The sequence below is a fragment of the Triticum urartu genome, chromosome 3, assembly GCF_003073215.2.
Source record: "Triticum urartu cultivar G1812 chromosome 3, Tu2.1, whole genome shotgun sequence".
Classification (NCBI taxonomy): domain Eukaryota; kingdom Viridiplantae; phylum Streptophyta; class Magnoliopsida; order Poales; family Poaceae; genus Triticum; species Triticum urartu.
Genome location: NC_053024.1, coordinates 195,394,362 through 195,407,507, shown reverse-complemented (window position 1 = coordinate 195,407,507; position 13,146 = coordinate 195,394,362). Strand labels below are relative to the sequence as shown.

The window sequence follows — 13,146 nt, the reverse complement described above, 5'->3', positions numbered from 1 at the left end:
TGAAAGGGGTGCCCCTGTCTGTTTGTCGAAAAAATAATGTGAAAACCTATCCCAGAAGTACGGATTTGAGGATCAATCTCACAAAACTACAGATCTAGGGAGCAAGTATATCACAGAATTTTTCCTAAAGAAGTCTCTCACAGAACTACAGTACATTTTAAGAAACAAGGTAACCTAATTAGGATTAAATATATCACAAAACTATCTATTTAAGAATCAATTTCACAAAACTATAAGATCAAAACTACAGATGCGATAATATGTTGCTTAAACTTAGTCAGATGTGATAGTTTGTACATTAAACTTGTAATTTTGTGAATTTTACTCATTTAAATTAGGAAAAAAGTATGCGCTCTCTTCTAATCGCTAAACTGTACAGTACTTGTCTACCTATCCCTTTCCCTTCTCTTTCCAGCCAAGCCAGGTTCCTGATTTCTCGATTTTTGTAGAAGTTTTAATTAGGCTGCTAGCATCGCAGTGCTGGCATGTAAAATTGATGCTCGTTCATGTCACGAGTTGTCCCTGTTAACACAAAATCATCTGCGATAGGGCCAAGGGGGTTAAGTGAACTTTTTCAAGAGATCAAAGTTGAAAACAACCAACCAGTTTCAGAGTTCAAGGTTGAAAATTGAACTTCTACAATAGCTCAGGTCTGAAAAGTGGACATTCTTCAAAATCTGCCTATAGTCACCGAAAATGAAATAAAAATGTCACTGAGTTTGAAAGAAGCGAGAGAGAGAGATGCATGTAAATCAGGGCGGTGGGTAAAATATTCACAGCAGTTTCGTTGTGGTTGGTTGGCTGATGAGGAAGTCCATAAATCTGACTTGTAGTACTACTGGACAGTGCTGCACTGCATTGAATGGCAATTAATGGTGTGGGTGAGCGCCCTTGAGTGAATGTACACAATAGCTCTCTCAATTCCACGGTGCTGCTACTGTCTACATAAACGAGTGAAATGCATTGGGCAAGGTTGCGAGGTGGAGAAATCAGAGAGCACCAGACAAAAGGCAAGTACGCAGAGTCAGAGGTGAAAAAGAAAGGGCAAAAGAGAACAAAACAAGGGGAGCTCTTTGGTTTCAATGGGTTTGATCAGCGGAGGGGTGTTCTTCAAGATCTTGGCGTTCCTCTGCTTCATCAGATTATCTCAAGGTACATTCCATCTGCTTGAGCTTATCTATGCTTCTCAAAACTGCACGGTGAGTCGTCTCCCCTAGAAAAAAGCTCAATGGTTCAGAGTTGGACTTTGATCCAGCGATGTTTGCTTTCTTTGTTTCTGCCGATCAGCTTGTTATACCCACCATGGCTATTATCCAGAGATTTTGAACTGGCTTAGGAACATGGGCCTTTATTTAGACATTTTGGCTACATATGTTGATAACAAAGGCAACTTGCCATCTATTTCTAATTATCCTACATTATGATTTTGATATTGTTTACTTAGTCCTGAAGTGGCACTCTGTCGTTGTAAGAATGCTTGGCATGTAATGCTACATAAGAAAGCGTCATTTCCAAGTAAAAGGCTGGAAAAACAAGGTGTGGAATCTGGAAAAGATGTACCTTCTTTTCGCAACCTGTAGAATTATTTATAACCAAAAGAAACCTGATGAAAAAGAGGAAGAGTTTAGCATAACCAGGTTGAGACATCCTCATATATATCAAGATAGAAGAAGAAAACTGACTGAAATAGTATTAACCTGAAACCAAGCAGCTCCAGGCAATAATATCAAACACTTAAACTTGCAGGAAGAAACTCCGCCACACCGGATCTCCCTCCCCTCCGGAAGGCAAGCAGTTTCTCCAAAATCCAGCATGAAGCATATGACTACATCATTGTCGGCGGGGGCACGGCCGGATGCCCATTGGCAGCAACGCTGTCGAAAAAGTACAAGGTGCTGTTGCTTGAGAGAGGTGGATCTCCATATGGCAACCGCAACATCTCATACCTTGAGAACTTCCACATTTGCTTGACCGATGAATCGAAGAATTCCCCATCTCAGGGATTCATCTCCACTGATGGTGTCATCAATTCCCGAGCAAAGGTTCTAGGTGGTGGAACATGTATAAATGCCGGCTTCTACAGCCGAGCCAACCGAAGGTACACAATGTGTCATGTTTTCAGCTATCTAACCTAACTTAAGATCCATTTACTGTGCAAATAAACTTAAGCGAAAGTTAAAATAAGTAGTTATTTAATAACCTGAATAGGAAACATCGATATCAAAAGATGGGACTAATCCTGTTTGATCTTACTATCACAAGAAGAATTAAGTGGTTCAGCATGGTTGGTCAGATATACCAGGATATTTCACAGCTATTCAATCTGAAGCCCCGCTGTAGGTGTGTTAATATGTCACATTCACAAAGCGGTGTTTCATATCTTCTGTCTTAAGCAAAGATCAGACCAGTCTCAACACTAAAGAGTCAACAAAATGGCTGATGGGAGAAGCCAACGATCTTAGAGGTAGCCATAAAAGTTAGTGATACAAAACCTTTTCAGCCCCATAACTGTACCTGGTCTTGAAATACCTCACGCTTTAACTGGAGATTTGTCACATGTTTTTTCACATGGATTTTTTATAGCTTCTAGTTGAATATCATAGTGGTAGAATTGATTTTGCAGTTGCAGGACAGATATCAGACGCATTAATGGTTGCTCAACAACATTATAGCTAGCAGAGGAGTAATTAGATTTGGAGGAAAGCCAGTAAGGCTATCTGACTTTCTTATTGGAGTTTATATAGCTGAACACCAACGCATACTATGGAGTGGTGAAGTACTGAGAATGAGCATCGAAGAAAAATTGCAAAAGATCACTAATACATTTTTGTTTGATTTGGTAACATAGAATGATGAATAACCAAATAGCCAGATTCCACTAAGGTTTGCCGTAAGTCCTGAAAGGCTTAGAATGTCGTGGCAGAATTCAATAACCATTGCAGTATCTGAGTTTTTTGAAACATCTGCAGTGTCAAACTAGAAAAATATATGCCAGTTATTACAGAAACCTTAAGAATATAAGAAGAAAATTGCTCGCATAAGCATACGGGCAGCTATAACTATAAGATAGCATAAAATCTGGTTTTAACAAGACGAGCAACTGTGTCTATTGGACCGAACCTATCATGTCAAACATTAGTATTTGTAAGGCCTTATAAGTTTGTAACCAATTATCATGCGCTTGTCCATGCAGATTTGTGAAGGATGCAGGATGGGATGAAGAGTTGGTGAATCAGTCCTACCCCTGGGTCGAAGAGAGGATTGTTTATTGGCCAAAGATTGCACCTTGGCAAGCTGCCCTACGTGATGGGCTGCTTGAAGCAGGGGTATCGCCTTACAATGGATATACCTATGACCATCTCTTTGGAACCAAAGTTGGGGGAACCATCTTTGATGAGGCAGGGTACCGGCACACTGCTGCTGACCTCCTAGCTGCTGCAAATCCTGACAACCTCAGAGTGCTGCTTCATGCTAGTGTGAACAAAGTAATTTTCAAAACGAGACATGGTAAGCGATAATAATCCAAGTAGTAGCTCTTATAATCACAAAAAAGTTCCATGGTAGAAAAGAACAAAGCACCCAGTGAGAAATCTGGTAACTGGAGATTTCAGGAAATTGTTTCACAAAATTTAGGACAAATTTAACTTATTTGTAGAAAAGGAAACTGAACAGAAAATAGTGTTTTGAGGATTCAAACCGACGAGTCCACGGCGTCCACTTATAAAGCTTGATGAGCATATGCGCCTTTAATATAATGACTGTGTTTGTCAATAATTTTGCTTCTGGCTGAATGTAGTTGGTTTTGGTCAATAATTTTGCACCGGACATACAATTTCCTCCATAATCTGTATCCACTTCCACAAGAAGGAAGCTAGGAAAACACATACTTCAAACAAAAACAGTAGGTACTTGCTGCACAATCATTTTGTTATAGTAACCTCATCTCTTGCACAGGACATCAGAAACAGAGTGCTATTGGGGTTCAATTCAAGGATGAGAATGGTGGGCACCATCAAGCCTTTCTCAGCCAAAAGAGAGGCAGTGAGATTATTGTCTCTGCCGGCGCAATTGGAAGCCCCCAGCTGTTACTGATCAGCGGCATTGGACCAAGGAGTGAACTTAAGAAGCATAACATTTCTATAGTTCTTCACAACGAGCACGTGGGTAAAGGGATGTCAGACAACCCATTGAGCTCCGTATTTATACCCACCAAGGATCCCCCAAAGCAGTCTCTTATTGAGACTGTTGGAATAACTGATGATGGTGTGTTTATCGAAGCCAGCAGCGGTTTCGGCCAGACAGGGGACAGCATCCACTGCCACCATGGAATCATGTCTGCTGAGGTTTGTCATCAATCATGATTGTTACCTGAAATAAAATTCAAGGACTTCATTACAGTTTGCAAGTATCATGGTGCATTTCAGTTCACGAAAGTATGATGGTAGCGCATTTCAGTTTACAAAAGTATCATGGTGCATCACAAAAGCTTTTGCGCAAAACAATGCATCTTGCACAAGTAATCTAAAGAAATATGCACCCTAAAATGGGCTTTTTGGAGCCAACTTCCCAAACTTTATCTGTTAAGCTTTAGTTTGCAGGTACCCAAGATAAGCATATAGACAAATCAGAAATATATACTAACATGTAGGTAAGAATCAAATTATGCAGCTGCTACACTCATTTGCAACTACCTACATTCCTATCCGTATCACACCATCATCAATGTTATAAACTAGAGTTATCTTTCAAAGTTATTGTTAACAGTTCAATTGTACAATCGGAATGAAGTGTCTTAGAAAAACTTAAGCATATGTCCACTTCCCTTTTTAGAACCATGACAGTTTTCATGCTTATGACCTTTTGGCATTCTAATGCAGATTGGGCAGTTGTCGACTATTCCTCCAAAGGAAAGAAGTTTAGAAGCAGTCCATAAGTATGTACGTAACAAAAAGAGCCTGCCCAAAGAAGTATTCCACGGAGGGTTCATTCTTTCGAAGATTGATGGCCCGCTGTCTACTGGCAATCTAGTTCTTGTGGACACTGATCCCAACAGCAATCCTAACGTCACCTTCAACTACTTCAAACATCCACAGGATCTGAGACGATGTGTTTACGGGATCAAGACCATAGAGAAAATAATTAGTACGAACACTTTCTCAAACTTCACTCCCAAAGATGGTGGATATTCAATGGAAAAACTGCTCAACATGAGTGTAGCAGCTAACATAAACCTGATACCGAAGCATACAAATGACAGCACATCCTTGGAGCAGTTTTGCAGGGATACAGTGGTCACCATCTGGCATTACCATGGTGGATGTCATGTAGGCAAGGTGGTTGACCAGCAGTACAAAGTGATTGGGACCTCAGGCCTCCGGGTGATTGACGGATCAACCCTATCCAGGTCGCCAGGAACAAACCCACAAGCCACAGTCATGATGATGGGCAGGTACAACACAGAAATATAATATAGTTTGCATTTTGGTAAATTCATTTCAACTCCAGGGTTTGATCTTTCTTTCCCGTGTTTGACGTGCAGATACATGGGAGTGAAGATCTTAAGGGAAAGGTTAGGACGAGCGGCTGGAGTATAATAGATACTTGGACATTATTATCTTGTTCACCATGTAAGAATGTGACTTAGGAGAAAAGTAAATAGTAATTTTTGAAGAGATTCATCAACAACCACCAAAGAAAGAAGCGTCAGTTGTATCATCTGTATTCTTACCATTCATGTGGAAATATATATATGGCCTACCAAAATATTATATTACATTTACATTCCCACCCTTTTTGCTCCAAAGGATCTTCTGAAATAAAGCATTCATATGATAGTTCCATACACTCTGGACAAGACAAAGTCTAAGAATCAAATGTGCAGACAGTGGCATGTTAACGAGAATTACAGAAAATAATTACAACGTAGCGGCAAGTACACAGGGGGATAGCCCTGGATTTTGATTGTCCAGTTATTAATAATTCATATCAACTAGTCAAGTACCACAAGAACGTATCATATCAGTTGAGAGAACGGAAGCGTGTATATTTGTCGTTAGGAAAAAAAGGAAGTGTGTACCTCATCAGCGTGATGAAGCTTGGCGCCACGAAATCGAGGAACGCACTGCGGTTCCAGTGCAAATCTATGACAGGGAGGAAGGAGACGCTAAAGGCAGCAAACAAGGTTCGGCACCACAGCCTAAGGCGCAGGCCACAGGTTCCTATTTTTATTGGCACATTGCTCCACCGAAGCACGCTGCAGAGCCGGAGCTACAGACGGAATTTTGTTGATCAATTGACGAGGCGCCGCGTGATTAGAGCATTACCACGAACACCTGGGGCGCATCGGAAGTTGGCCAGCCAGAGTTGGCTGTAGTACACAGCCATGGGGGGTCGAGGTCGCCAGATTGACGCGTCTTGACGGAGGGGATGAGCGATGCCAAGAGGACGCGGCATGGCTGCTCCCTCTCCATGCTCCCTACCGCATGTTGTTGTTCTTCATCCAATGGCCGCATCGATTTCCACGCCCAAGTCCCTTTTCCCGCAAGAAAAACCCACACCGCTCCCGTATTTCCAGCTCTACCCCGTAATACTTGGACAGCTGAAATGAATCGTCGGGAGCTCCTCAGTGTTGCCGTGCCCGGCCGTGCTTGCCCAGTTGGCCAGGTGACTTGTCTCCCGCTCGTCAAACCACCTCCGCGCACACTGAACGAACATGCAAGTACCAAAAACTTCAGAATCTTCAGAAATTTAGGTGTTCAGTTCAGCAATGTACTCTGCACTTCACATACAGTCTTAACAGAAACGGCGGCGACGGCCTCGGGGAGGTCGAGGCCGATGTAGAGCAGCAACGCGAGTGCGATCTGCAGCATCGCTGGAACCAAGTTCTTCCGGCGCCTGTCCGCTCGCGCGCGAGGGCACCGGTGAGGCTGCTGGTCGCTGCCTCTGGCAGCGTCGTCTCAGCGGAGGCATCTAGCGGCAGGAGAGGGCCGTCGTCTGGACGTGGGCGGCGCAACCACGGTGGTGCGACGGGGCAGAGGACAGAAGATGCCAAACTCCCGCTTGCCGCGCTCCTCCTTCACGCCGACCTCCTGCTCGAAGCGGCGGCCGCGGTTGTCCTAGAGGTGTACCTGCATTCCACCTGGTCAGGCCCGGCCGCCCGGCGATGCAATTTTGGGGACAAAATCACTGTTTCGACCTTCTTAGTAACTTTAGTAAAAAAAAAAGCTCTTTCAGATCTTGTAGCATGATCCGAACCTCTGGTAACACCAAGGGTTCCGAAAAGCCGAACTGTTCGGCCTGTCGAGTCTCAGCCGGTCGATACTAAGATTAAGTGCCGTTAGATCTGACCCTTACTTGCTAGATGGAGCTCTGCCTTTGCATCTCAATGTGTTTCACATCCCCTGGATGCACCTCCGCCGCCCGTGCTTGCCATGGATGCAATTTCGCCGCCCCGCGCTTGCCATGGATGGATCCCGCACTCGCCGCCCGCGCACGCCATGGATGCAGCTCCGCCTCGCCGGCGATTGATTGGTTCCAGCAAATAGAACTGCCCGTTGTAGTATTTTTCGTTGCCGGTCGTAGCAAAAATGAAGACACGGTTGCAGCAAAAAAACGTCACCGTCGCCGCTGGTTGTAGCTCGTCGTTGCAGGTAGCAACATTTGCATCTAGAATGAACGGATGTAACAAAAGCTGTTGCCTGACATAGCAAAAAACTACGACGAATGCAACAAAAATGTCATTGTCGCCGTCAAGCCTCGCAGCTCAGCCGTGATGGATGTCAAACGTTATGCCGGTTGTAGCAAAAAGTGATGCTAGTTGTAGCAAAACGCAACGCCGGCTATGTGTTGTAGCAAAACGTGACATCGGTCGTAGTAAAAGGCCATGCCGGTTGTAGCAAAATCTATGCCGGTTGAAGCATGTAGCAAAACTGCAGTGTTTGTCATCTTCTTCCGCCTCCAGCCATCGCTGATTGAAGCTTTTTTTGCATCCACTACTGCAGAAAACCCTAGTAGTAACGCTTGAAATATGCATAGCAGTAGCACTGGGTCCAGCGCTACTGCTAGCACGCTACAGCTAAGTTGTAGCAGTAGCGCTGATATAGGCAGTGCTACTACTAAGTATTGTTAGCAGTAGCGCTTCCTGGACCAGCGCTACTGATAACTATCTGTAGCGCTTTTTCATGTGAAGTGCTGCTGCTAAGCCAGCGCTACTGCTAGATGCTCTCCAGCGCTACTGCTAATATTCCTGCTTTCGCCGACCCTCACCCCCTACGTATTTATGGTGTATTTATACAGGCTCTGTACAATAGTTTCATCAGATCATACTAAACATACACTATACTCATCATATCAAAGACATACAGTAGTCTCATCATACCATCATCATCATTCAACACAAATATCATCAAATCTTGAAAATAGCGATACACAAGTGCGATCATGTCATGTCTCGAATAAGTGCAACTGCATGGTCATGGCACACACACAAGTTTCATCATCTCTATCTAAACCATGATGTAGAAGAGAAGAGCGATCAGCATGAGCAAGAGCGCGACTATGTAGTATCGGCGGTCCCGCCCCTGCTCATGCTGGAGTGTCCACCTCAAGTAACTACTATCCGCTTCCGCTCTGCTGTCGAACCCTCTGTGGCTAGCACCCGGGTACCTGTGCACCTAGGCCTGAGCGGCTGGCAGTGGTTGTAGACTCCTGGAACCCTCCCAACGTACACGGCATAGTAGCCCTTCGTCATCTCTGAATCTATGTACCTACATTGTGAGTTGATGAATAGAACGATAATATGCAACATAATGTACTTAAGAAAACAAGGCGGCATAATTAGCAAAATACAAGCAACCAATAGTAAACATAAATGACAAAGTTCCTCATACCCAAACTAATTAACTAGAGCGATCTATGCTAGTTCAGGACCACGGTTGAGTTACATCACATAGTTTCGCCGTGCATAAATTCAAAGTTTTGCCATAGAAAGACAGTAGTGACACATTGTCATCAACAATCAGTCCTCCATGTCAGCGGTCCAATCTTCATAGTCAGGGAGGAAGCACCCGAGCTTCTTGAAAGGCTTAAGGTACAGACGCTGATCGAGTAGCAGTGCTCGGACATCTTCCCGCATGATTGGCCCATGGTAGAACATCCCTGTTGGTTCGAGGACCTGCTTCATGATCACTTGGGCAAGTTCACACTATACGTGATAAAACTCAGCTCTGATTTGATGATCCGGTGTCCTTCCTATGCTTGTGGCCCAGCTGACAATCTCGGCATCGTTGGTAGTAGGTGGCATGCGAAGGCGTTGATTATCCTTTCTGTACTCGAGTAGGTGATGCATGAGGTAGAATCCATCAGCCATACTGGTGTGCTGTTGTTGGATGTAACAGAAGTCGGTCTTATGACCGAAAGCCAGCCCGCGATTCCTGTACTTTTTCACCTTGATATATCCACCAGACAGGCTGAAGGTTAACAGGGCACTATCGAGAACACTCTTTATGTGCTTGTAATCCTTTTTCCCGAGGTTCTTCGATGAGTCCAAGTACATCGCATGGGAGTATTCCGGGGACAGAACGATGAGGATGCCCTCCCCCCCACTACGCAAATTAAGTACACCTCAAATTAGCCTTCATGCTTGCAAAAGAATGATTAACACTTACGAAAGGATATGTGCGGATGACTTATGTGGGATGATAAGGCAAGAGAATCACTTCCTTGTCCTTATTAGAGATCATGAATTCGCCGAGGTACTTGCTCGCATAGTCACGGTGCTCTTTGCAAACTGCCAAGAAGCTCTCGTGCATATAGAACGCATCCGCGACGCAGATATATTTGATGTTCTCGACCCTGATGAAGTGGTTCAGATACAGCGCATACATGCGGATGAACTGGAAATCCAGCTTGGTCATGTGGAACATGTCGTAGATGTAGTCAAATTGCAAGATGAACTTATTCGCGGGCCATCTCTCGACGTACAACCTCCCACCCGATACCCCGATCCGCGTAAAGCGGGTATCCTGGTTTTTCCGCGACTAGAAGGCTTTTCTCTCTGGCCAGCACATCTTCATGGAGTCTCCTTAGATCATTTTTCACTATGTGCTCTAGTGCTTTCGCGGGTAGGATCGGCCGGCCGGCGACATGGAAGCGTTGCGCACCTTCGACAGGTATTTTTTCTACCACCCGGGGCTCCAGAGGCGGCTGGCTGCTTGAAGCAGCTCTGGCTCCTTTAGGGTCTTTCTTGTCCGGTCTCCTCCTTTGCTTCTTGGTGGGTGGCGGTAGTGAGCCCACCATACCTTCCCTAACCACCACCCCCAGTGTCGTCGGGCTAATCAGTGGATGGGCCTCGGGGGGTTGCTGGGTACAGGCAGCATCTGGAGGCGTCTCCTGTGAGGATCGCTTGAAGAAAGACTTTTTGCATTCCGCCTTAGAACATTCCGGCTCCGGCAAATCAGGTAGCATCAAGTCACCATCTCCACGCTCATAGCCTGAGTCTTCGCCTTCCTGAGCCATCAATCCTCCATCATCATAGGCGGTATTGAAATACTTGTCTGGGTCATCATCATCATCCTCCATGTCATCATCAACATTTGCTTCTTTAACAACGGGGGCTACATCATCTGGCACTAATGGAGGCTCTCCCTCGCGTCATCCGCTATCACTCGCCACGACAGGTGCAGGTAATGTGGTAGGTGGGGTGGTGTTCATACCTTCTTGAGAAGGTGGCGTTGGCGTGATACAGGGAGCCTCGAGACGAAGAAGAGACTTGGGCCAAGGCAAGAACCAGCTCTTGCATGCGCCAATCATCTTAGGGGTCTCGTCGTCATCAACTGGTACCGGAGGAGGCAAATCCTCGAAGCCCGCTAAGACACTGGCCATGTTAACCTTGGAGACGCCATCGGGAATCTCTCGGTTGTGGAACATGTGGTCCTTTGGCTTCATGATCATTGCCTTCCCCATGGCCACCTTCTGGCCCTTGATGTCGTAGAGTAGGGTGCACGGGGTGTCGTCGGCCTACGAAGGAGACATGTCTGCGACGTCAAACATCCGAAATGCAACTGAAACGGAAGACTATAGACATGCTGGTGAAAAGGGTATGACGCATAATTACCGTGAGGGCATCAAGCTCAGCCAGCGATGAAGGCCCACCGACCATGCAAGAGACAGAGGTCGGGCTGCTATGAACAGGAGCGGGACCTTTTGCGGTTGCTTGAGCAGGTGCTGGTGCTCTGGTGTTCACCGAATTGCTCCAGAAAAAGCTGGGAAGGGGAAAGTCCTCCGGCCGTGCATTTGGATTGTTCTTCGTGAAATCCCATAGTGTCGGAAGCAAACAGACCACCGCGTCAGTGACCGCTGCAGAGACGGCCTCGAGCAACTCTTCTTTGGTCTCAGCTTTGGTCTTATCGACCGCAATCTTGACCTTCTCGTCGATGCTCTGCTGAGTGACGGTCGAGCGTCTCTTCCTTCTTTCCTCTAGCTCCTCGGGGTAGCACGTCTTCCATGAGGCGCCATCTCCGACGCCGTGCACACGTCCATAGGACGGCGGCTTGTCCATCGGGACCTTATTCAGTATGTTCAGGGCCCAGTTGAATGCGGTCTCCCACTTGGGCCTCGCCGACGACTATGACAACTTGTCGCTTTTGGCTGCCTTTTGGTGCTGCTCTTTCTGCAAAAGGAACGTGGATGGTTTACTAATGTGATAAAACTTGCAGTCAAATTGATTGGAAGCTATAATATGATAATGTGGTAATATAACAATTACCAGAAGTCTCATGAAGTCCCTCGTGATCCGGTCCGTGTAAAAGAGTTTTTTTCTTTGTCCCACTTGTATCGGGCCCTGATCCAGTCATGCTCCAGCGGGTCGGTGAACTCCGCCAAGGGGTCTGGGATTTCGTGACTTTCACGTTCGGCGTCCTCCTTGGCCCATACGGCCCTCTTCCCCTCGTAACCACGGCTTCCGGGGCGGTGGGGAGGTGTGTTCCTGGCCTCGTGCGCCTTCATTTTCTCCGACTTTGCCTTGACTTATTCTTTAGCGCAATTCTCCTTGAATTTTGCAAAGTCCTCTTTCGTTATTGACGGATTGTCAGCATGAATCTTGGACCACGATTCATTCTTCGCAATCGCTTTTTTCACCCGAACTTTCCAGGAGGACAAGTCGTTGGTGAACGTCACCATCGCCTTGTCGTTTATCTTTGTCATGGCGATGTCTTTCCACGGATCTTCATATTATTTTTCATTGCGGCTGGGGAACAAGAACCTATTGTGCAACTTCTTTAGGAGCATGTTCTCCATATGTGGTATCTGCCTCAACCTCTCATCGTTGATGTTGGTGGTTTCCCTAAGGATGCATCCAAGTTGATTGCCCCAGCACGAGCGCGCTTCCTCCGGCGCCATTGGCTCAAACTTCTTGGGGTGCATCTCCGTGACCACAATTTGTCTGATGCCAAGCTCGTTTCATCTTCGTGTCCTCTTCTTCTTCGGTGCTTTACCGGCTACGACAACATCGTTGCCGGTCTCGGGGGTGGTGTCGGTGCCGGGGTTGGTGCCACCGCCGCCACCATGCAACCCCATCTGGTGTTGGTCCAGGTAATTGAAATAGTGATTTGCTGCCTCGATGGGGTCTTCGAGGCGGGCAGAACCACCCGCGACTTCGGCGTTGGTAGACATGTTTCCTATTCAACAATTGTAAATAAAAGATATAATGAAAAGAAAAAGTGGCATATAGTTGGTCGAAATGTTGATTCATTCCCCTTCCGGCAAATTCCGGGTACTCCATATGTCCTAGTTTCTAGCACAAGTCATGCAGAAAATCACGGAAATTTTTGGCATGGCCTTTGCTAAAAAGTGGACATATGGAGCGCCTGAAATTTGCCGGAACGGAAATGAATCAACATTACGGCAAAACATAGGCCACTAAGATATTTTTCAAAAACCAAAAACATTTGCAAAATGGTCTCACTAAACATTTGCTACTGTTCTTTATTTATAGGAAGGGAGCTACTATTTTTTGCTACTGATTTTAATTTATAGCTATTTTATATACCTACAAAAATTGCCTAGCTAATTTTAATTTATAGCTATTTTATATACCTACAAAATTTGCTACTGTTTTTTATTAATAGCTATTTTTTTTGCTAATTTACC

At 45.5% G+C, this 13,146-nt stretch overlaps 2 protein-coding genes across 2 annotated transcripts; one reads left to right on the top strand and one right to left on the bottom strand.

The window, feature by feature from the left end:
• Window positions 1–896: 896 nt before the first annotated feature.
• LOC125543570 (protein HOTHEAD-like) lies at window positions 897–5,773 on the top strand. Its single transcript, XM_048706943.1, has 6 exons — window positions 897–1,152; window positions 1,747–2,098; window positions 3,194–3,507; window positions 3,955–4,343; window positions 4,878–5,449; window positions 5,540–5,773. Exons 1-6 carry the CDS (start codon window positions 1,083–1,085, stop codon window positions 5,592–5,594), a joined length of 1,752 nt encoding a protein of 583 aa, XP_048562900.1. The 5' UTR covers window positions 897–1,082; the 3' UTR covers window positions 5,595–5,773.
• On the bottom strand, window positions 5,704–8,749 carry LOC125546773. Its single transcript, XM_048710909.1, has 4 exons — window positions 8,665–8,749; window positions 7,461–7,665; window positions 6,789–7,073; window positions 5,704–6,702 (listed from the first exon to the last, which is right to left on the bottom strand). Exons 1-4 carry the CDS (start codon window positions 8,747–8,749, stop codon window positions 6,312–6,314), a joined length of 966 nt encoding a protein of 321 aa, XP_048566866.1. The 3' UTR covers window positions 5,704–6,311.
• Window positions 8,750–13,146: the final 4,397 nt, after the last annotated feature.

Bases quoted from the DNA above. Each gene is read 5' to 3' on its own strand.
- LOC125543570 (XM_048706943.1), top strand. From the start codon at position 1,083: ATGGGTTTGATCAGCGGAGGGGTGTTCTTCAAGATCTTGGCGTTCCTC. The intron at 1,153-1,746 runs GTACATTCCATC...TTAAACTTGCAG, and splicing joins CTTCATCAGATTATCTCAAG to GAAGAAACTCCGCCACACCG. The intron at 3,508-3,954 runs GTAAGCGATAAT...TCTCTTGCACAG, and splicing joins AATTTTCAAAACGAGACATG to GACATCAGAAACAGAGTGCT.
- LOC125546773 (XM_048710909.1), bottom strand. From the start codon at position 8,749: ATGACGAAGGGCTACTATGCCGTGTACGTTGGGAGGGTTCCAGGAGTC. The intron at 7,666-8,664 runs GTACCCGGGTGC...CGTTCATTCTAG, and splicing joins GCTCAGGCCTAGGTGCACAG to ATGCAAATGTTGCTACCTGC. The intron at 6,703-6,788 runs GTATGTGAAGTG...ATGTTCGTTCAG, and splicing joins CCGCCGTTTCTGTTAAGACT to TGTGCGCGGAGGTGGTTTGA.